We start from the raw sequence: 22,925 nt of genomic DNA, 5'->3' as shown, positions 1-22,925 counted from the left end.
ATTAATCAAAGCTTCTTAATTCAATTTTATTTTTATTTTTTTCTAATTATTTTAAATTTCATTTTCATTTTTTTGAGATTTTATTTAATAAAAAATAGTGTATTTTATTATTTTTATTTTCTTTAACTCATTATTTTTTGATTCATTTTTATTAATATTATTCTTTTTCACTTTAATATTTATTTTATTTAATGTGTTTTTTATTGTATTTCTTTTTGATTAATTTTGGTATTGCTATTTAATTATTTTTTTTATTTAATTTATACATTTTTATTTTTTGACATTTTAATTTGTTGTATCTTTCAGCCATTTTAATTTATTTTTATTTTAATATTATCCCAATTTTTAATTTAAAATCATTTGAATATTTTATTACATTTTGATTTATTTGTTATTTAAGTCAGTATATATATATATATATATATATATATATATATATATATATATATATATATATATATATATATATATATATATATATATATATGTAATAATATATATATTATTACATTTCACCTGTTATTGTTTATCAAACTGATATAGTGTTCATTAGATTACAGATCATATTAGTTTTTTTAATTTTTTCACTGTTAAGATTGTTGTAGGACTATCTTCTTTTTTGCTAATTTTGGTATTACTATTTAATTTTTTTCATTTAATTAATTATTATTATTATTATTTTTTTTTTACATTTTAATTTGTTTTATCCCCGTTTTTAATTCAGAGACAGAATGTAAAGGCAGAAACTTCTGGGTGAAGTTGGGGGAAACCTTATGATGTGAAAGTAGGACTGAGGATCCTCGTGTTCGGGCGGAGGCGCTGCGTCCTCTTTTGTTGTTGTCTGTGTTAATGCTCAGGTATTCTTCGGCTCTACCTGCTCGGCTCGTTTGCTCTCCTGTCAGACAACAATGGGCTCACAGGCCTGTGTCATGCTAACAGCCTGAGGCCTGTGACGGCTCAGAAACAGAGCTGAGAGAGGGAAGGAGACAGATACCTGACGGGTCAGAGTCAGGGAGGTGATCTGATTTGTTGAGAAGGTGGAGAGTGTAAACAAAGTGTGTGTTTGTGTGTGTGTGTGTGTGTGTGTGTGTGTGTGTGTGTGAGGGGAAAGGTGAGCCCTGCTGTGGGCGTGGCTTCACTTCTTCCTTCACACCCTCTCAGGTCTAATTTAAACCCTGCTGAACCTGTTACTGCCCCTTCACCTGTAGCACTCCTTCACCTGTGAGACTCAGGTGGAGCAGAGCTGACGCTTCGTGTCGGAGTCTCTGTCTTTCTCTGAAACCACCTTTGTACCTGGAGCAGCTTCCTCCCTCCCTCGCGTTGGGACGTCTTGGACTTTGCTCGGACACATCCTGTTTGTTTCTGTGCATGTGCTCCTGGATCCACGTCGGCCTGCATCCCTGAGGAAAAAGAGAAACAGCTTTCCATCTCTGATCAGCAGAGATACTGTCGTCACCTCGTGTCAGAGTCTGCAGAGTCCCTGATCTGGGGTCAGGGTGGAGGCTGCCTGCAGGAGGCAGCGCTTGGCTGGCTGCTGTAGTTGCTGTGGTTGTTGTTGTGGCTGCGAGCTGTGGGGAAGATGATGGAGGAAGTGTCCAACATGATGGCGTATGATGCCCAGGTTATGGAGCAGATGAGCGAGGAGGAGATCCTGGCCTGCCTGGTCGCTGAGACTGAACCTAAATTCACGGTAAGAACCAGTTCCTTCATTCTTTAAGACCCGTCCTAGAGCTGATACCAGGAGCCAAACTAAACCACTCTGATGTTAATATCGTCACGCAGCTTCAGTAGAAACAGAGCTTCGTCCTCCCAGATGCAGACTCTGGAGCTGAGCTCAAGTTTTCTGCAGAAACTAAGTCACAATCAAACAGGGACACTCATATTTGGAAATCAAAAAGTCTTTGCAAAGGTGGTGTCCATGTCAGACATGTTGGAAATAATAACTCACTTAATTCTCACAAACTGGCTCCAGTCTGTTCAGTCTGTTCAGTCTGTCATCATCAGAGCAGGTTGGTCCTGACTACGTGACTCTCATCCTGATTGGGCCGATGCCAACTCGCTTGTACACTCCAAAAACTAAAAATCAGTCAAGTGTTTGTGTCTTATTTATAGTAAAAATCGTCTTTTTAGATTTAATCTGAGCCACGAGCCAGAAAAATGTCTTATTTGAAGATTTTAGGACAAAGATGTGGTCTGAAATGCTTAAAAAAATCTTGGAATGAGGAAAGAAAAATAAACTTGTTTCGTTTTTGAAACATGAATAATGGCTTTATTAACTACTGAACTAGAGTACATCTTTTTAAGCTATTCAAGCTAAACACAAGCTAAAGGCTGAAGCACATGCAAAAAGTTAAAAAACAAGCTAAAGATTACATATGAGCTAGAAGCTCAAACACATGCTAAAGGCTAAAACGTGAGCTGCAGGCTGAAACTGGAGCCAAGGGCTAAAACACAAGCTTAACACTAAAACATGAGCCAAAGGTTATGACACAAGCTAAAGGCTAAAACATGAGCTAAGAGCAAAGACAAGACTAAAGGCTAAAATAAGGGTTACATGTTAAAATCAAATCTTAAAGCTAAATTACATGATAAAGGCTAAAACACATGGTAACAACGTTAACACAAGCTAAGGGCTACAACATAAGCTGCAGGCCGAAACAGGAGCTGAAAGCTAAAACATCATTAAAAGTATAAATCACATGCTAAAGGCTAAAACATGAGCTCTATGCTGAAACAGGAGCCAAAGGCTAAAACACAAATTAAGGCTAAAAAACAAGCTTAAAGCCGAAACACATGCTGAAGACTTAACATGAGCCAAAGGTAATGACACAAGCTAAAGGCTTAAACGTGAGCTTAATGCAAAGACCAGGCTAAAGGTTAAAACAAGGGTTTAATATCAAAATGTAACCTTAAAGGCTAAAACACAAGATAAAGGCTAAACCATCAGGTAAAAACCTAAACACGAGCAAAAGCCTTAATCATATGCCAAAGGCTGAAAGCTGAATTTGGGGTTAAAAACATAAACACAAAATAAGGCTACAACACATGCTAAATGCTCAAACAGGAGCTATAGGTTGAAACACAAGCTAAATGCTAAAAAAGAGCTAGAGGCTAAAACACATGCTAAAGGCTGAAGCAGGAGCTAAACACTAAAATGCATCCTAAAGACTAAAACTTGAGCCAAAGTTTATGACATGATCTAAAGGCTAACACATGAGCTAAAGGCAAAAACAAGGGTTAAATGTCAAAACACAAGCTAAAAGCTTAAACTCAAGCTAAAAGCACAACTTTAAAGCTTCAGATTTCTGGAGGATTAGCTTTCAAGGCTGAAAACAAATCACTTTTTGTTTATCTGTGTAGGAATCATTTCTCCACTCCTCTCTGGAGTCACATCGACCCCAAAAAGCTGAAAAACTCAAAGCTATTCGCTCTAACTTCCAGCTCACTGCTGCATTTCTCTGAGTGACAAATATGATGTTAGATAGAGGGAAATGAATTCATTTTGCTCATTTAACAAATCAGAGATATGAGAATTGGTGTTTCAGGCTGTCAGCGCTCCCTCCCTCCTCTTTTATTCCCTGGTGTATCATAAACCATGGTTTCCGTCTCTATCTTATCTCCCCCTGACTCCCTATCTCTGGGGACAGGGGGGGGGGGGTTGTTCTCCATTTGTCGCGCTCATGCAGCATCAGATCTGTTTGCAGCAGATTGCTTTCTCCAGCTCAGTGAAAAGTGCCATCACTGCTCACTAACCCCTGATGTACTCTGCCTGCAGGTCCCCTCAAAGAAGGCCAAGCTGGGGGAGAGCCTGCTGCAGATCATGGAGGATGAGGAGGAGGAAGAGGACGTTCTGGACAGATACCTGGTGAGAGATGACGAATGACACGTGAGAGCGTGAAGTGTCCCGTCTCCTCCTCCTCTCCCCTGATTACCTGCTCTGTATGCAGCTGCTGAGCCCACGCGCTGATTGACTCTGCTTGTTTTACAGAGGGAGAACCGTCAGCTCCTGCAGACCAGCCTGCGCCTGGAGCAGGAGAACGACGCCCTCGCCCACAGACTCATCAGCAGCAAGGTCGCCCTGAGGAACGCTCTGGATAAGGTACGGCCAGCTGCGGCGAGCAGCGGCGAGCAGCAACGAGCTGCGAGGGGAAATGAGTTCACTCACCTGACGGGGCTTTTTACCCAGAAACTCTGAGGACAAACTCCAGCTGTAATTAAATTTTTACCTTTCCAGCATTAATAGAAACTCAATTTGCAGCTCTGCATGAGCCCAGAATGTCAACTAGTCTCAGCTTGAATTTTTAAAAACGGTGAAATAACCGGCCGATGGCGGGCAGCACGCTGTCACTTGATTTATCACTGAGCTGCTCGGTGGTTTATTCAGGGAACTTTTATCTTTTTTATTAAAAAAAAACCCTGTCCATCTCAGAAACAATCAGAGAAATGAAAGCTCTACATCATCTGTAGCTGAGATCAGTCAGTCCACCAAACAAACTTTTCTTTATCTCGTTATGAAAACACAAATTTACTGGAGGACTCATGAAGAAGGATTGAAAGAAAAACATCCTGTCTCTTTAAGGAAACAGTTGGAGTGGTGGTGGTATAGCTATGTTGAGGGAGCTCCCTAAAACAGATCAGTGACGTCTGATCCTGTTTGTGTTATAACAGCTAACTGCGCCCTTCACGGTAGGCGGCGTGTTAGCTGGAGGCCGATAGCAGCGTCAGCTACGAAACAGCATGAGGTCATAGCAGCGACTCAGTTTACCCCGCTAATAACTCCAATGAAGAAGAAAAACACAAAAACAGTAAACAAAGAGCAACAATGGGCGATCCAGTTTCCAAACCAAAAAAAAAAAATCATCTTCAGGAAGTCGACTCCAGATTTCAACATGTCAAATCGATATGTCCTGGTTTTGGTCAAAGGAAGCTCCATGAAAAATGTGCTGTACTGACATGAGATGAGGTGAACTGCTTGGTGCAAGGTTATTCAAATGAAATGTGAAAATAAGAAAAAAAAAACCAATTTTTGAAATTCTGAAAGTTTCTTAATGTTTTTTATCTATTTATTATTTTGCATATCATTTTTTTCCACTTTTTAAAATTTTAGAATTTTTACTTTTTTTTGAAATTCCAAAATTTTGGAAAAATTTTGCAACTCATTCACATTTTATAAATTTTGCAGGATCTTAAATTTTATAAAATGACAATTTTTTTTATTCAACCTGCAGTTAAATTTAAATTTTAGTAAAAAAAAAAATTGTTTTGCCATTTTTGCAAATTTCAATTTTTTTCATTATTTTTCATTTTGCAAATCTTTTTTTTCCCACTTTTTATGAAAATGCAAATTTGAGAATTTTTCCTATTCTTTTTTAAATTTAGCAAATGTTTGAAATTCAAAAATTTTGAAAAATGTTTGCAACTCATTCACATTTTATAAATTTTGCAGGATCGTGAATTTTATAAAATGACTATTTTTTATTCAACCTGCAATTAAATTAAAATTTTGGAAAAAAAAATCTAAATTTTTGACAATTTTGGTCATTTCTTATCTTTTAATTTATTTACTATTCTACATCATCATTTATTTTCCACTTTTTTTAAAGACATGCAAATTTTAGAATTTTTCCTTTTTTTTGAAAAATTTTGCAATTTTTTTGAAATTCCACATTTTTTTTGAAAACTTTTGCAACTCATTCACATTTTATACATTTTGTAGCATCGTTAATTTTATGAAATTACTAGTTTTTGTATTTTTTCAGAAAAGGTGCAAATTTATTAAAAATAAAAAAAACTAAGACATCACATGTTTAATTTAACAAACACAAAAAACTCTTGTTAAGATAATTATTCACTAGTTTTTCACTTTGTTTAGAATTTTAATCATTTTTTTGTCTTTATTGTGAAGATAAAGTAAAGGTTGTTGACCTCTGGTTTGGTGGAAACACGGCTTAAGTGAAATGCCAAAGCCTGGAGTAGGCAGAGCACACATCTCCCTCTTTAATGAGCATACATGAAAATCCAAGGCAGGGAGAGCATCAGCGAAGAGCCCAGAGGTCACGGAAAGGGATTGAAATCACATCTAACTGATCACAGGACTTAATACTGTTCACACATTTCTGATTTTATCTGTTTTCCTTTGCATTTTTGACTTCTGACTGTTCAAAATTTTCTGAAAATCTTGTCTCTTGTTATATTTCCTTTCATAAGGTATCTAATCTTCTTCCCTACTGCTTTACTTCTTCTTTGCTCCATGTTTCTGTTGCTTTTTCAGGGCATAGTTTGTTCAAATATTTAGCATTTTAAATCCTAATTTTCAGCTTTGTTTCCTTCTTCAGCATTTGAGCCCATTCTCTGCAAAAAAAAATGCAGTGTTTTTGATTTAAATCTTTTCTTTTTGATTTGTTGAAGGGTTTTTCATGAGCTTTGACGATTGATGTACTTAGAAATGTTTCCCTGACTTTTTCTAAAAACCGCATCTTTTACGTTCGACTGTGAAACCAACCAGAGTTTGTCCAACCGGTGACGTCTTTATCTCAACACTCAGGGATTTGCTTTTCAGCATCAAATTAATGTAAAACAGCCAAATGTGCCTAAGACACAAAAATGACAGTTTTGATCACTTCATCCATCTCGATGTGTATTTCAGGCGGAGGATCGAGTGGATGAACTGGTCAAAGACCTCCTTCAGACCAGGTACCAGCTGCAGGTCACAGAGGAGGAGAAGAAAGGGATCGAGGAGGAAACCGTCATGGTAAGACGGGCATACCGTGCCTGTAGATGTCCTCTCAGCCTGTCATGGTTTAAGGTTTTACGGAGAGTTTGTGATTTCCTCTCTTCTCCCAGTTAAAGGAAGTGTTTCGCAGAGAGCTGGAGAAAGCCGAGCAGGACATCAAGAGGTCGTCTGGGATCACGGCGGACTACAAACAGGTAGGAGGGTAAAAACTGACCAGGGAAGGATAAACGCTTCATATCAAAGGATTAACGAGTGATTATTAACGATGTGGATGTCGGTCAGATCTGCTCTCAGCTGACGAACCGTCTGGACAAGCAGCAGGCCGCCCACAGGGAGGAGCTGGAGTCACTGAAGGTGAGGGACACGCTCGTTAATCTTTCCTCTGAAGCTTTTAACGAGTCCTGCTTCAACACTTTGGTCCTACTCAGGCTCTGAGGGGTCACGAGCCTCTGGTCTCATTAGTCCCAGGTCCTGATGGATGGGGGGGCTTGAGTCAGGGAGGGCAACTGATCTAAAACTGAGCCCAATCAACATCAATCAGGAACCAGTGATCTGCTCTGACGACTCATTTAAAGGAAAGACACAAAGAAGAAAAAGACCTGAAGCAGTTTTTCCAAGACCAGCTGACTTAAGACCGAGGTGGACTGGCTCAAGACCAGAACTTTCAGGGATTAAGACCAAGGTTCAGGTTTAGACATGGATCAGAGAAAGAAGACAGGGCAGGGTAGGATGGTCGTGATGTGACAAGTTCATGTCAAGATCTTGACCCCGATTGGGCCAAAGCCAGGGCATGGTGCAGGAGAGACCAGGACCAAGACTGTGACCAAGATATGTAATGATCAAGCTAAGACCAAAACCCAGACTAAAACCAAGGTATAAGTCAAGACTAGTACAATTTAGTCTAGATCAAGACCCAGGCAAAGAACAACTGACTTAAGACTAAGGTCAGGGTAAGACCAAGACCAAGACTGTGGTCAAGGCATGCCAAGACTAGGTCAGGACCAAGACCAAGACCAGGCCAATACATAATCCAGTTTAGACCAAAACTCACAGTAAAGCCAAGGTTGAGACTGGCCTTGACCAAATCTAGGTCAAGACCAAGACCAGAGCAATGACCAGGACCAAGACCAAGACCAAGACATCACATGATCAAAAAAAGACCAAGACCCAGAGTAAAACTAAGGTTTAGACCAAGAATGGTACGATCAGATCAAGACCAAGACCCTGGCACAGAACGGTTGACTTGAGACCAAGGTCACGGTAAGACCAAGTCCAGAGCAATGACTAGGGCATAGTACAACAAAGACCAAGAACAAAGCCAAGACATCATATGATCAAATAAAGACCAAGACCCAGAATAAAAACAAGGTTTAGACAAGGAAGGGCTTAATCAAGACCAAATCTAGGTCAAGACCAAGACCAGACCAGAGGAATGACCAGGGCACGGTACAACAAAGACCCAGAACAAGACATCACATGATCAAATAAAGACCAAGACCCAGAGTAAAACCAAGAATGGCCCAATCAGGGCCAACAAGAACCAAGAACAAGACGTCACATAATCAAGCTAAGACCAAGACCCAGAATAAAAACCAAGGTTTAGCCCAACAATGGTACAATCAAGTCAAGATCAAGACCCAGGCACAGAACAGTAGAATCAAGACCAAGGTCAGGGTAAGACCAAGACCAAGAGTCATTGAGTAAAGACCAAAAACCTTCAGTAAAACCAAGGTTGAGACTAGGAATGGCTTGACCAAGACCAAATTTAGGTCAGGACCAAGACCAGAGCGATGACCAGGGCATGGTACAACTAAGACCAAGACCCAGAACAAGAAATCAAATGATCAAATAAAGACCAAGACCCAGAGTAAAACCAAGGTTTAGACCAAGAATGGTACAATCAAGTCAAGACCCAGACCCAGGCACAGAACAGTTGACTTTAGACCAAGGTCAGGGTAAGACCAAGACCAAAACAGAGACCAAGGCATGATCATGCATGATCAAGTCAGGACCACAGTTGTCTAAAGATTCAGTGAGGTCAGGGCCAACGAGATCCAGTATAACCAAAACCTAAAGCATGTTCACCAAGTCAAAACCAAGTCCAAGCTTTGGCTTGAGAAGGTTGAGATCAAGACCGAGAACTAGTCCAACTTAGACAAGACCAAAATGATCTGAAGACCAAAACCTGTTCTAAAGGAAAGAAGGGTTAAGATGGTGGTTTTGGTCTGAAGTGATCTTGAGACCGGTCTTTGGACTAACAGCCATCCCTCATGTCAGAGCAGTTTTTCTCTCAGCTCAACGTTTGCTCCCTGATGAAAAGTTTTCATGCTGACCTCTCTGTCTGTTACAGAGCACAATCAAAGCCTGCTCGCGCTGTCAACACATCGTAGACGAGTTGGAGGAACCGCCCACCTCGGACCAGACCTCTGACGCTCCAGAAAACCACCAGAGGAGCGAGCTGAGCCAGGAAGAGGACGGAGAAAGACCCAGAACAGCCGAGCCGAGGAGAGACGAGGAGAAGGAGCTCCTGAAGACCCAGGTCACGGAGCTGGAGCAGGAACTGGCTCAGACCAAACTGCAGATGGTGGAGGCAAAGTGCAAGATCCAGGTACAAACTCACAGCAAACTTTTCTACTCGTGAGGACTTTCCCAGGGACGCATTGATTAACTGAAAAATACTCCAGCTACAGCTCGACCGTATCTGGATACGCAGAGATCAGCGGAGCAGGAATATTCATTGAGGTTAGCGACAAAGAGAAACTTTGGCTCAGAGACCCGGTTGATGTGAAGCATCCTCATTAAGTGTGCGCCCATGTGAGGATGGGAAATAGGACAGGATCCCCCAGAGAGCAGACGTGGGTGGTGGAAGAGCGACATCCAAGGACCGGCTGGCTTGAAGCTGATTTAATACTTTTATTGCTAAATTTAAGTGCTGGAAATATATATTCAGATTGTGTTTCACTCTGAAGAAGCGTGTTATTATTTCTGCAGCTGTGTTTTAGAAAAAAGAGCAAATACAAAGGCACGGCACAGTTCCATTTTTTAGTGCACTTTAAAAAGATTATTAATAAGAGATACTGCTCTAAATGCACATAACTTTACTTCCTGTCTATAGAGGAAAAACAGGCGTAGTAGAGTCACATTTCTTACATTGAACTGGATCAGACTGAGGTGTTGGTAGTCGGCGCTGGTTCAGCAGGAGTGATGACACGTCAAGGGTCTCTGTCAGATAACTTCACCCACAGCTGGAAAAATGAAGAAGTCATGTTTGAGGAGAACCTCGGCCTGAACCAGCGTGTCAGATCAGCCGTACATCCAGAATAAGGTCATTTTTATCCAGGAAACATCTTGAAGTGGTCACTCTTGCTTTTATTTCCTCTGGTTTGGATGACTCTAACTCTCTGTATGTGTCTTTAAACCAACACAGTGTGCAGAGGTTACAGCTGGTCCCAGTCATTTATGAACTGGTTTTAACATTTTATCGTCAACTTTTAAGGCGCGCTCTGGCCGTTCTTCCAAAGTACATTTCTGTCCTCAGTCCATATTTACCTGGTTGTGACCTGAGGTCTTCAACCAAGGCTCTGCGCTCTGTCCCAAAGTCAAGGCTGAGGTCCCCAAGTGGCTGGGTCATCTCTGTCAGAGCTCCAACACTGCAAAACACTAAAATCTGATCAAGTGTTTTTGTCTTTTTTCAGTAGAAAATGTCTTTTTAGACTTTATGCCACATTCACCTGAGCAGTCCAGAGAAAAAGTCTGATTTTGATTTTTTTTAAGTTTAAAATGAGGTCTGAATTTCTGGTATAAGTTAGTTAAAAAAAATTTGCCAATGTAACAAGAGAAAAGTTACTTTTTTTACTTGTTACAGCAATTCAGACCTCATTTTGTTTTTACTTAAGACATTTTCTGGACTGGTCAGGTGAATGTGGCTCAGATTAAGTCCAAAAGACATTTTCTACTGAATATAAGACAAAAACACTTGATAAGATTTCAGTTTTTTGCAGTGCAGGCACCAAAGGTGACCAGGTCATCTCTGTCTGAGCTCCTACACTGCAAAAAAAAATGAAATCTTGTCAAGAATGTTTGTCTTTTTTTCAGTAGAAATTGTCTTTTCATACTTAATATGAGCCACATTTAACTGACCAGTGCAGAAAAATTTCTTATTTCAAGTTTTTTTTAACTCAAAATGAGGTCTGAATGACTTGAAATAAGTGAGTTAAAAAAATCTGCTGATGGAACAAGAGAAAAGTTTCATGTATTGAGACATTGTTCTAGTTTCAAGCAAAATTCATCGCAAATGTTTTTGTTACTTCCTTGTTACAGCAACTCAGACCACATTTTTGTCTTTAAATAACTTTAAACAAGACATTTTTCTGGACTGATCAGTTGAATGTGGCTCAGATTAAGTCTAATAAGACAATTTTTACTCAAAATAAGACAAAAACATTTGATAAGATTTCAGTTTTTTCAGTGTACCCTGTGGAACAACCTGCCTGAGGAGATCAGATCGACTGACTCTGTTCTCTTTAGAAACACTTTTTAATATCAATGTGCTTTTGTTAGAGATTTAAGCAGAGTGTGTTTTAATCATCAAAATTCTGCTTTGATTTTATTTTTAACTTTTTTCTTTGACAGTATCATGGACAGGTCCTAAAATCCTTCATCTTTTTTTTTTGTGGCCTAACTGTTTAGATTTTTTATTGTTTTTATTTTACAGACATTTCCTGTCTGGTGATGTGGTGGTTCTTACTTTTATATTTCTATATTGTTCCTCACATTTCTCTTTTATTTCTCTTTTATTCCTTAACTTTAACTTCTTTTTACTGTTTTTTTTTCATCATGTAAAGTGAAAAGTGCTATTTAAATGAAGTTTATTAAAGAATAGAATAGAATATATCAGAATTGAATCGAATCGAATGGAATTGAATATTTCTTTATCGTCCACCAAAGTGGAAAATTGGCTTTGGCTCACCAGCACAGGAGACATGCAGCACAAAAATACAAAAAAATCAGACATAAAAACATAAATATGACACTTTATAAAAGTAGAAGTAAAACAAGATCCAATTAAATAATTAAAACACAGTATTTAAACAGTTCAGGTCATTTTGTGGATTTATTATTGTTTATTATTGTTTATTATTTGCACAGTGATAATGTAAAAAAAAAATGAAACCATCAAAGTTAAACTTCTGGGATATCTAAAGATGCTTTATGTGATGATTTCAGTAAGAATTAAGTTTACTTTCACAGGATTATTTAAAAAAAAAGTACCTTTGAAAAACTCACATCATTAATTAATCGATTGATTGTTGTTTTTGTTTATTTCTCCAACAGGAGCTGGAGCACCAGAGAGCGATCCTCTCTAACGACCTCCAGGAAGCCAAGAACAACTGGATCAGTAAGGCCTTCACCTCCCTGCGCACCTCCAGTGGAGGAGGCCTCCCCAGCCTCAGCATACCCAGAGACGGAGCCTCCTCAGCGGGATGGCACCTCCACAGCAGCTCCCTCTCTGGATGGAGCCCGAAGAAGCTGTCGTGGCCTCACAGGGAGCAGCGGGAGAAGGTCTGATCAGCTGACCTGTGTACATACTGTAAAGCTGCTGCTTCATTTTTACACCACAGGGGGCGACGTGGAGCCACACAGGGGCAGAGGAGAGTCCCTAAGACCACATCCAGGTGCAGCAGACATGTGCTCTCATGTCTGCTCACACTTTTCCCACAAACTGAACTCAGATGATGCTTTTCTCTGCCTGTCAGCCAAATGTACCATAAAGGGGTTTATTGTAAATATTTGTAATTATTAAACTTTAAATAAACTGAATCAACACCAGAGAAACTCTCACATCTTTTCTTGGTTTGTGACATAAAGAAACTCCAGCCACCAGCAGAGATTTAACGTAAAGAGGGTTTTTCTCCCAGCAGGGTTTCCTGTGATACATCACTGTTCCTCTTTCACTTTGGCTCCGGCTGCTTTAAAGCGGCGCTCAGCTGCTGTTTCAGCACAGACGGAGGAGTTACAGCCGACTGTAACGCAGCCTGTTATCTCTGAACTTTGACAAGCAGAGAGGAGCCTCCAGCTGCAGAGACGAACAGAGCAAACTGTGAGAGCAGAGGAAATCCTTCAGAGGTGAGCTCCAGCCGCTGCGCTTTCACACTGAACCACTGACGGCTGCGATGGTCTGCGGCGTGTGCGTCGCTGTGACGCTCCTCCTGTGCGCTCTCAGAGGGGACGCGGCAAATCTGCTGAGAGTGACTTCAACATCAGGGAGTGAGTATCAGTCAGAGCTTTCCTCCACAACAGCTGCTTTTATACAGGTCACTGTTTTTATCTTTACACCGCTGCCGAGGACTTTATCCTCTTCATCTTTCTCTGACACTAAGTCTGAGAGTTTGCTGCACACTGGTCTCATTTTTAAGATATCACATTTGTTTTTGTTTTGCTCAAGTGTTATTTCCACGTTTTTCCACCTGAAGTGGATAAAAACAGCGAGGAGAGACAGGAATATGTTGTGAATAGAGTGATGATGACTAAAACTTCGGTGAAACTCTCTCAAAAGTTTTTATTTTGTTTGTGAAGCTGTTGTGAGTTATTTTATGAGACAATCATAGACTGACACCCCTCATTTGTTTTGATCCCATCATCATCATCATCATCTCTGGGGCTAAATTGAAAAGCTTGAGGTAAAGAGGCGGGCCTTAAGCTTCTTCATTATGTATATATATATATATATATATATATATATATATATATATATATATATATATATATAATAGAATAAAATGAAATAAAATAAAATAAAATAAAATAACAAAAAGTGAGCTAAAAAGCTTAGAATTTCATAATTAAATAATGTGAAAATATAAGACCCCTGCAATCCCCCCTTACCCAAATCACATTCAATAAACACACACACACATAGACATATAAAAAACTCTGAAAACAGAGTTAGAATTAGAGGACTGAGGAAAGACCATCTTGAATTAAAATGAGGAAACACAGGAGCTAAAACTAAAATAGTGATTAATTAATTAAAAATAAATAAATAAAAAATAAAAATAAAAAATACTCAAAAATACTAGAGGGTAGGATAAGTAAATTTGTAAATACATAAATAAATAAAAATAATATAACAATATAAAATAATAGTTGGATAAATAATATGGTAAAATAAGAAAGTATAACATCATGTTTTTGTAAAATCAGCTAAAATAGAATCAAAAAAAGGTAAAGCATTAAAAAAAAATTCTAATTAAATAATCTCAACTGAAATTTAGAAATAAATGAATAAAAGTGTTAAAATAAGTAAAATATATAACATAAAAGCTATAAGATCAGACCTATTCATCTGTCAACAGGTGGCGCTAAATCAAAGCAAACCAAAAGTTCCGCACAGGAGCTTTAAATCCTTTTTTTCCTCAAACATGTTTTGGTTAAATACTTTAAAAACCATTAAAAAATAAAATATTTAAAAGAATGTAACATTGGTAAACCAGATTTTTAGATGGTGAAATTACTGTTTTTTATTTTTACTGAATATAACAAGGTCTCCTTTCTGTCCCCAGACCCTCCCTCCGTTCCCACAGTGCATTGCTGGTGTGCGAGTTATCCAAACATGACGTTTTGCTCCTGGCCTGAACCCTCTCAGTCGCCACCGCTGCACTACATCGCCACCTACAGGTGAGAAAGAACACATCGTCTCTGACCTCCTGCATGACTCCGGTACATTCAGACCTTTAATCTCACATTATAAACTCTGTGTGTGTGTGTGTGTGTGTGTGTGTGTGTGTGTGTGTGTGTGTGTGTGTGTGTGTGTGTGTGCCAGTGAGAGGCACGGGCGACCTGTCAAGAAGAACTGTCATCTCATCCAACCTGGATCCTCATCGTCTGTCCTGGCGTCGGCCTCTCCGTCTGATCAGGTATCAACATGTTTCACAAAATCTCACTGAAAAAGTTAAAGCTCCTGTGAGGAACTTCTGGTCTGCATCGTTTTGGCGCCCCCTATGGTCAAAGCATGACCTCTTTGGTCCTTGTTTCATCTTATTTCTTCATTTTCTGTTTCCTGGTGAAAAATCTTATTTTCAAGTGCTAACAAAGTCTTCCTCTGTATAAGCACACTTCATCTGGCGCCTACCCCACGTCATCAGTCACAGCGATAAAAACAGAAGTGTAGAAATGATCAGATTTCTTTCCAGCACACCTGTTTGTTTTTTTTTAGGTCATAAAGTAACTCCTGAACTAAATTAATCCTGTTTAAAAAACTCCTCACAGGAGCTTTAATGCCCGTTTAAGACATATAATACCTGTTTTAATCATCAAACAAACCTTTTGTGTCACGTTTCACTCTCTGTCTGGTTTCAGCTCTGGCACTGCCACCTGCCCGACCTGAAGCTCCTCACCGATTACATCATCAACGTCACGGCGGTCTATGCCGGCGCCAGCAGCTCCCATCTGGCCAGCTTCATGTTGGAGGACATAGGTGAGAGCAGACTCTGAGTAACTCCGTCAGCGGATAATAAAAAGGGTGGAGCAGATCTGCAGTTTGGAGACAGCTGTTCACTTTCTTTCTGTTTGCTCCCTGAAGTGAAACCAGATCCTCCCGTCAACGTCCGGGTTTCCCCTCAGCACAACAGCACCCTGGTGATGGAGTGGTCTCCTCCTCCGTCCTGGGCCTACATCGACATCTTCCCCCTGAAATACCAGATCCAGTACCAGTGGGACAACAGGGGCAGCCCGGTGTCTGTCAAAGTGAGTAATCATGAAACACGCAGCGCGTGATAACGTTTGACACATCACGCCGAGGTCAGGAGTTTAAAAAGTCCTCAAGGCCACATTTTCTGAAAGTCCCTAAATCTCTGAAACACCGTCCTCATCATGACACACCAGTCAGTTTGATTTATTTATAAAAGGATGAATATTTAACATGAATATGACTCAGTTTGATGGAGTGTAGCAGAGTTCTTAATCAGTTTTTATAGATTTAATCTTTAACTTTGATTTAAAGAAACAAAAATTCACCACTGATGACAGGGAAGCAGTTTGTCAAGCATGAAAAAATCAGGTAATCACTTTTAATTGCCTCTCCTCAATCTGGACCCTTTTATAGCCTTAAGCAAGGGTCTTCAACCTGCGGCTCTGGAGCCTCATGCGGCCCTTTGACTCCTTTGCAGTGGCTTCTTGTAGCTTTAAAAAAATATAATTAAAATAAGGATTTTTGTTTTCCTTATGGACGGTATTAATGATTAAAGACACTGAATTTAAATAAAAACGTGTTTGCATGTTGTTGAACTTAAGATGCATTACATCTGTCTCTAAAGCTTTCAGATTTTTTTGTAATTTTGCAAGTTTTTTTTGATTTTTTCAAATTTAGAAAAAAAATCAATTTTTGAAGACTTAGCAATTTTTAAAATTTTTGCTGATTTCATTTTTTTTAATGAATTTCTGCATTTTTTGCAAGTTTTAAAATATTTTTAAAAAAGTGTAATTTTATTAATTTAACAAGTCTTTAAAATTACAGTTTTTATTTTTGGGAAATTTATTAAATTTTAGCAAGTTTTTGAAACTTCAAAATTTCAGGGATTATTGCACATTTTTAAATTTTCAATTACAAAATGCAAATATTTAAAATTTCTAAATTTCTTTGAAAATATACAACTTGTTAAAAGTTCATAATATTTGTAAATGTATGACAATAAATTTTTTTAAATATTTTTTTAAATGTGTGTAAATTTAATAAAAATAAAAAAAACTAAGTCATCACATAAACAATATTATTTATGACTAAAGACATTGAAGACATTGACCAAAATAATTCACAAGTTAACATTCAGTCTTTTTAATTGCTACAATTTTTTGCAAATTATTTAAATTCCAAATGTTTGAAAAAATGGCAAATTTTATTTTTTTATTTTTTTATTTCTTTTTACAGTTTTTTTTAATGTAGCAAATTTTGGCAATTTGTAAAATATCAAAATCTTTTGGAATTTTTTGTGATTATTTTAAATTTTAAAGTTTTTGAAAAATTTTGCAGCATATTGACATCTTCAATTTTGCAAATTAATGAAATACATGATATTACAATTTTTTTCTTTAAAAAAAAATTGTTGCAAATTTATTAAAAATAGAAAATAAATAACTGATACAAACTGTCTTTAAAGACCTGATGTGAAACTTTCAGTTTGTGCTCCCCCTTGTGGACAAAGCTGTCATTGCTCTTCTTGTCCTCTACATGCTTTAGTTTTGTTTTCTGAAAAAGAAAATCTCATCCTGCAGCATTAATTATGTCTCTGTAAAAAGGAAATTATAATTTATTCAATGATTCTGTTTCATAACGCGTAAAAACTTCCCTTCAGGAGCTTTAATATTTACTCATGTGCTCTTTACTTCCTGCTCCAGCGGGGTCCGTATGAGCGCACCTGGGTGGACATGAACGGGATGATCCCAGGAAGGACTTACCTGTTCCAGGTGTGTGCCATGGAGCTGCTGGGTTTGGGCGAATGCAGCGACTGGAGCTCACCTGTCAACATCACCGTACCTAAACTCTAGACCCTCTCCTGATCCTGGATCCTGGTCTGGGATCCTGATCTGTTTACCTCTTGATGTGAAGCTGACAGTGACAGAGCCACTTTACAAACTGTAACTTTGTGATATTATTTATGAAGAGGACACACCTTTCTGTGTTTGATTATTTATTGTAACACTGATGTTACCTGTAACTTTCACACGTTGCGTTGTGATGTTTTGCGTCTGATCTGCATTTGATGAAAAACAGAATAAAAAGAAGTGATCTGCCTTGAATCTGTCCGTTCAGTCAGCGACCTGCACCACCAGTGGAGTCACAAACTCAGAGTGTCTGATCCCCATGGTGCACGCCGGCGGTTTGGGGAGGTGCATGTGTAACTTCTCGGGGCTGTAGGTGCCCGGCCCGGGGATGGAGGAGGAGTAGTTGGGCCTCCTGGTGCGGCCCTGCATGGAGAAGGAGGGCTGGCGGTGGCGGTACAGGTCTGGGTTGATGCTGTTGTACTTAGCGGGTCCCGGGCTCATGGAGAGGTCCTCTGACGGAGCGCCCACTCTCCTCCGACCTGAGAAGCTGTAGCTGGCGCTGGAGGGTTTGTGAGGGACCTGACAGCCCAGCAGGTGGGGGAGGCTGTAGCTGCAGTCAGGAGAGAACAACATCATGAAGTTAGGATTCAAGAAATCAGAGTTAAACCGGCAGAAAATGAGCTCTGACGGTAAAACAAAACTCAAACTCCATGCTAACAGGCTAACTGCAGTGTTGAATATAACATCACCTGCCTGTTTCTGCCTTCAGGTAACTTCCTTGTTGTCTTACTGCCATCTACTGGTCTGGTGGTGAAGTGCAGTAACTTTTATTATTTTCCTCCATACTCCCCAGATAATTGTCACTGAATTTCAGACCAAAAACAAAAATAAAGACAACAATAGGCCAAAGAAACCATCTAGTTCCTGGAACCAACTAAACCTGGGTTTTGACCAGAGGGTCCTCCAGACCAGCAGGGGGCAGCAAGACAACAACAAAGGCCTTTCAGCAAAAATGACACCATAGAAAAAGACAGAAAAGCCGTGTAGCACTGCAGTTAAACTAATAAGACCTCCACCTAAAACAGGTTTTATTTCACAGCTGTTGTTGAGAATAGTCAAGCCCCCAGTGGCCATTTAGGGTACTGCAGTTTCTAACATTTCTGCTTTGGCTCCTTTCAGGAAATGCTGATATTTCAGGAGCTACACAGCATCCTGAAAAGGTTGAGATCTGTGTTTTTTCTCAGATGTAACCATCAGGAGCAAACGATGAGATTCTCAGGGCGAAGAAGAGAAAAGTGAATTTACGTCTTAGAGGAAGTTACAGTTTTGATTGACGTGCCACATCATGTCAGATTTCTTTCGTCTGTGCGTCTTCACCTGTTTGGAGCCGGCACAGCGTCCACAGAGCGATATCTGGTGCGGCTGCCGATGGTGTAGGATGGCGGTCTGTGGTGAGCATTGAGAGGTGGGGCCTTCTCTGGGCTGTAGGCCCCCGGCCCTGGAGTCTGGAACACCTCACCTGAAAAATGAAGGTGGTGTGATCAGTAGTTTCTTTAATGTCAAGACTGAAGCTTCTTTTTTATCTCTCTGATGAAACAGTAAAGATACAGGGAAGATAACTCTTCATCACCTTTTTTGCCCGAGCGTCTGTCTCTTCCCAGGATGGAGTACGAAGGAGTTTCCATTCTGCCAAACCGGGTCACCTTAGAGTCGATGTGGTACCTGGGTCCTGGACTGGAGTCCACAGAGACCACTGCAGGAAACACATCAAACAATGAGGTGGGTTTTATTCCAGAGAATCATCAAACTATGAGATAAAGTTTTAGTTTATTTTGTCTCTTAAGTTGTTGAGTTTCCTCACTGCAGCTCTTCTGACTCAATCTGATACAACACTGAAAACAGGAAGTGGACTTTTCTTTTAAATTTGAGCCTTGATGTCTTTCAAAACATATAAAAACAATCAAAACTGCAAAAATCAAACTGCAAGTTGCACTTTAAGAATGAGAGTACACTGTTAAAAAAATGTAGTTTCACAGGAAATGGTCTGTAGTTTTTAACAGATTTTTCCTGTTTTCTTATAAAACAACCAAGTGCTAGTAGATTTACAGATATTTTCACTAATTTCACACAGTCCAAAAAAACCTGAATTTTACGGTTATTAACCCTTGATTTTAAAGATTTTTTCACTGTTTTTCAAAAAGATTATACAAAACTTTAAAATTACAGGAATTATCTGTAAAATGACATCCTGTATGTTTTTTTAGGTATTATTTCAACAATAGCGTAGAGCTGAACCCTGCACCTGCCTCACTCATGGTTGCAATTCACTGATAAAAGAAAAAAAATGTGAAAAAACATTAAAAGCGCTGGCAGCAAAGTTTCCAGACAAATACTGTAAAATTACAGTCAAACACTGTAAAAACATGGAACTACATGAAATAACTGTTAAAAAAAGGCTTTACCGTAAAACATAAAAATCTGTCAAAAAACGGTAAAGTACTGTAAAATTACAGTGAAACGCTATAACATAGAAATATAGAACTACATTAAAAAAAAAAGAGAGAGAGAAAAAGAAAAAATACAGGAATACATTTTTTGCATGCAGTGTTGCACAGGCTGCATGCTCCTCCAATGTAATACTTCAATGTTCAGCAGAGTCTTATATCCTCTGTGTGCCCTCCTCACTCACGGTTCCAAAACACCAACACTACAAAAAGTATTTTGCTGTAAATACCGTAATAACGGTGTTTACTGCAAACCTCTTTGCATTGTCACTACATTGAAGGTGTTTGACTGTAAAAATTTGGGAAAAATCTGTTAAATAGGGGTATTTTTCTCTAAAACTACACATTAATACTGTAAATCTGCAGACATTTATCTTTAGTTTTACGCACAGTTTGTTTTTTTACATTACAAATTTGTTATTGTTCATGGGGAAAATAATACTTTCACAGGAAATTACTGTAGAGTAATTAGACTTTTTTCTAGAATAAATAATTTATACCACAAATAACATAACAAGTTATTTAACAGTAATACTGTGTTTTTATTTATTTTGACAGTAAAATCTAGTCCTGTATTTTTACAGATGTTTTATATAGTTTCATGTTTTTACAGCGACTGACTGTAATTTTACGGTATTTGTCTGGAAACTTTGCTGCCAGTGCTTTCACCGTTTTTTTTTTTTTTTTCCTTTACAGATTTTTTTTTTTTTTTTACAGATATTTTTTTTTAAAGTGTAAAGCTTTTTTGTCTGATCAGAATCAGGACGTCTGAAGATGAAGGTTTCAGTATGACGCGAACTCACTGGCGCTGCTCATGCGGCTGTGGAAGGAGTAAGCCGGGCTGCTGGGCTTGGTGAAGTCGTGGTTGATGTATCCGACTGTAGGGGGCAGAGCGTAGCGTCCAGGGCCCGGGCCTGACAGTAAGAGGAGGAAGAGGAGGAGGAGGAGGAGAGGAGGAGGAGGAGGAGAGTGATGAACATGATGCAACAGACCCAGCTCTGAGCAGCGGCGCTCAGCACACCCGGCGCTCTCTGGCTCGGGGGCCGTGTTGTCTCTGATGGTTTCCACATGCAGCTTTGACTCATTCTCTATGGTTACGCGTTTTAACGTTCTTCCTCCGCTTGTTTGGGAACCGACTCTAAACAAAGTGCAAATCTCAAACAAGTGTGGAGGAATGGCAGGAGAAGGCTGCGAAGAATCCAGAGGGGAAACAGTTCAGCTTTAACACAGTCCATGTGGACACACACACACACACACACACACACACACACACACACACACACACACACACACACAGGCTTCCCAAACTGACCTCTTTCTCTGGCAGATATTATCGGCCGTTTCCTCACCACCTCCTGCATTTTCCTCCTCTGTCTTCTCCTCCTCCTTCGTGCTGCGTCTCTCCTCCTGGAAGCTCTGTGGCTCCAGACACTTCCTCTGTGTGTGTGTGTGTGAGAGTGTGTGTGAGTGTGTGTGTGTGACTCCTCCAGGTGATCCTCGGCCTCTGGGGCTGAATTATGCATGTCTGAGAGGTGGAGAAACTCTATCTTGATGGAGGCCTCTGGTACCTGCTCTCCTCCTCGTCCTCCTTCAGGTCCTCTGAGGACAAAAGGTGAAATCTGTCAAAGCTTCATGAATTGATCGTTTCTCTGTGACGTCTCACTCTTCACGGCCTGTTGGATATTATCTTTGTTTATCTCTCAAACAATAATCACATGAAGCATCTCGTTGTCATCCTATTCCTGGCGTTGTGTTACCACCTCTGACTACAGCCCGTGTACTGTAACTAATAGCGTCCCCGTACAGGAGCTATTAAAAATGGAGGACTTCCACGGCTCTCCTCTCAGGTGGTTGTTGGACAAGCTCAGCTGGTCTGGAAAACATATTTCTAGATTGGAGGGGGATCTTGAAGTGATTTGATGAGGCTGCCAGAGTAGCTGCTCCAAATTAAGAAGGATAATAACACGCCGAGTGGTTTCTTCAAAGAGCGGGAAAACAAACGATTCGAGCTTTCACAGATTAGGAAACAGCAACACGTGTTTCTGCTTCTTCTCTTCCACTCAGCGGTTAGTGGGGCTGAAAGGAAATACTGTAAGGACGTTTACTCAGGTGCTTAAAGTTAATCCACACAACAGTAAACCTCTTTATCATCTGTACACTTTAAATTTTTAATCCACACTTTGATGAAAGGGACAAACAGGCAGCAGAAACCAACCCCAACCAATTAGTCCTCAGCAAAGTGTCTGTTTACAGTAATTTAATCTGTATATAAAGCTGTTTCATACAGCCTTGTTTAGTTCATATTTTTATATTTATTTTTATTTATTTACATTTATTATTTATCTGATCTTTTTGCACAGAGCAGAGCAGTGCCTCAGTTCCGTTGTGCTAATATACTCTGTAATACTGTTCAATGACAATCAAGACTCTAATCCGGTGTTTCTCAAAGTGGGGTCCAAGGACAAGCTTGGGGGTCCATGGAGTAATTTAAAAAATAATTGTGAAATGTGTTGTATCACTGTTTAACTAATCTAATCTAATCAATTTTAATTTAAACTAACATATCTTATTCCTGACTTTGCTTTTTCATGCATTTTTTACTGTTCTCTTTTTTTTTCTATGCATGTATTTTACTGTTATTTCACCATTTGTTTATTTCCATCTGTTTTTATTGTGCACTTTATCTCTGTCTACTTTGTAAAACTTTTAGAGTTTCTGAAAAGCGCTCTATAATTAAAATGTATAATAATAACAGTAATAATAATCATACTTATTATTATTATTATTATTATTATTATTATTATTATTATTATAATTGTTGTTGTTGTTGTTTTTCTTGTTCTTGTTATTGTTATTATTATTATAGTTATTATAATAAAGATATGATAATAATAAGCAATATAATAAAACATAATAATAATAATACATGATAATAATACAACTTATCATTATTATATTATCATTATTAGTATTATTGTTTCAAAATAATACTAATAATAATAATAATAAAATAATAAATAACAAAAATAATAAAATAATACATAACAAAAATAATAAATTAATAATAATAATAATAATTATTATATCAATAATAATAATAATAATGATTATTGTTATAATAATAATAATATTTATTATTATTATTATTA

General features: G+C 38.7%; 3 protein-coding genes across 5 annotated transcripts; 2 read left to right on the top strand and 1 right to left on the bottom strand.

The window, feature by feature from the left end:
- Positions 1-1,168: 1,168 nt before the first annotated feature.
- On the top strand, positions 1,169-12,557 carry LOC141806707 (rab GTPase-activating protein 1-like). Of its 2 annotated transcripts, XM_074692348.1 has the most exons (8): positions 1,169-1,690; positions 3,776-3,865; positions 3,989-4,099; positions 6,647-6,751; positions 6,844-6,927; positions 7,016-7,087; positions 9,084-9,341; positions 12,068-12,557. In XM_074692348.1, the coding sequence occupies exons 1-8, from the start codon at positions 1,580-1,582 to the stop codon at positions 12,299-12,301; spliced, it is 1,065 nt and encodes a 354-aa protein (XP_074548449.1). In that variant the 5' UTR covers positions 1,169-1,579; the 3' UTR covers positions 12,302-12,557. The 2 variants fall into 2 exon arrangements, with proteins under 2 accessions (XP_074548449.1, XP_074548448.1); XM_074692347.1 differs by lacking the exon at positions 1,169-1,690 and having other exon boundaries at positions 3,381-3,865.
- Positions 12,558-12,751: 194 nt separating this feature from the next.
- Positions 12,752-17,355, top strand: ebi3 (Epstein-Barr virus induced 3). Its single transcript, XM_074692636.1, has 6 exons — positions 12,752-13,000; positions 14,296-14,410; positions 14,556-14,649; positions 15,092-15,209; positions 15,315-15,478; positions 17,126-17,355. The coding sequence occupies exons 1-6, from the start codon at positions 12,907-12,909 to the stop codon at positions 17,273-17,275; spliced, it is 735 nt and encodes a 244-aa protein (XP_074548737.1). The 5' UTR covers positions 12,752-12,906; the 3' UTR covers positions 17,276-17,355.
- Positions 17,356-17,502: 147 nt separating this feature from the next.
- On the bottom strand, positions 17,503-21,170 carry odf3l2a (outer dense fiber of sperm tails 3-like 2a). Of its 2 annotated transcripts, none has more exons than XM_074692646.1 (5): positions 21,089-21,170; positions 20,580-20,690; positions 18,903-19,025; positions 18,650-18,791; positions 17,503-17,882 (listed from the first exon to the last, which is right to left on the bottom strand). In XM_074692646.1, the coding sequence occupies exons 1-5, from the start codon at positions 21,135-21,137 to the stop codon at positions 17,537-17,539; spliced, it is 771 nt and encodes a 256-aa protein (XP_074548747.1). In that variant the 5' UTR covers positions 21,138-21,170; the 3' UTR covers positions 17,503-17,536. The 2 variants fall into 2 exon arrangements, with proteins under 2 accessions (XP_074548747.1, XP_074548748.1); XM_074692647.1 differs by having other exon boundaries at positions 18,912-19,025.
- Positions 21,171-22,925: the final 1,755 nt, after the last annotated feature.

Source organism: Halichoeres trimaculatus, unplaced genomic scaffold, assembly GCF_033239565.1.
Source record: "Halichoeres trimaculatus isolate MK-OKI-2021-1 unplaced genomic scaffold, fHalTri1.1 fHalTri1_scaffold_17, whole genome shotgun sequence".
NCBI lineage: Eukaryota > Metazoa > Chordata > Actinopteri > Labriformes > Labridae > Halichoeres > Halichoeres trimaculatus.
Note: the sequence above shows the minus strand (reverse complement) of the source record. Positions and strands in the feature narration are given on the sequence as shown.

Coding starts and splice junctions, on each gene's coding strand:
- odf3l2a (XM_074692646.1), bottom strand. CDS start 21,137: ATGCAGGAGGTGGTGAGGAAACGGCCGATAATATCTGCCAGAGAAAGA. Junction 20,691..21,088: donor AATATCTGCCAGAGAAAGAG/GTCAGTTTGGGA, acceptor TCTTACTGTCAG/GCCCGGGCCCTGGACGCTAC. Junction 17,883..18,649: donor GCTGTGCCGGCTCCAAACAG/GTGAAGACGCAC, acceptor TCCTGACTGCAG/CTACAGCCTCCCCCACCTGC.
- LOC141806707 (XM_074692347.1), top strand. CDS start 3,596: ATGGTTTCCGTCTCTATCTTATCTCCCCCTGACTCCCTATCTCTGGGG. Junction 6,928..7,015: donor TCACGGCGGACTACAAACAG/GTAGGAGGGTAA, acceptor GATGTCGGTCAG/ATCTGCTCTCAGCTGACGAA. Junction 7,088..9,083: donor AGGAGCTGGAGTCACTGAAG/GTGAGGGACACG, acceptor TGTCTGTTACAG/AGCACAATCAAAGCCTGCTC.
- ebi3 (XM_074692636.1), top strand. CDS start 12,907: ATGGTCTGCGGCGTGTGCGTCGCTGTGACGCTCCTCCTGTGCGCTCTC. Junction 13,001..14,295: donor AGTGACTTCAACATCAGGGA/GTGAGTATCAGT, acceptor TTCTGTCCCCAG/ACCCTCCCTCCGTTCCCACA. Junction 14,411..14,555: donor CACTACATCGCCACCTACAG/GTGAGAAAGAAC, acceptor TGTGTGTGCCAG/TGAGAGGCACGGGCGACCTG.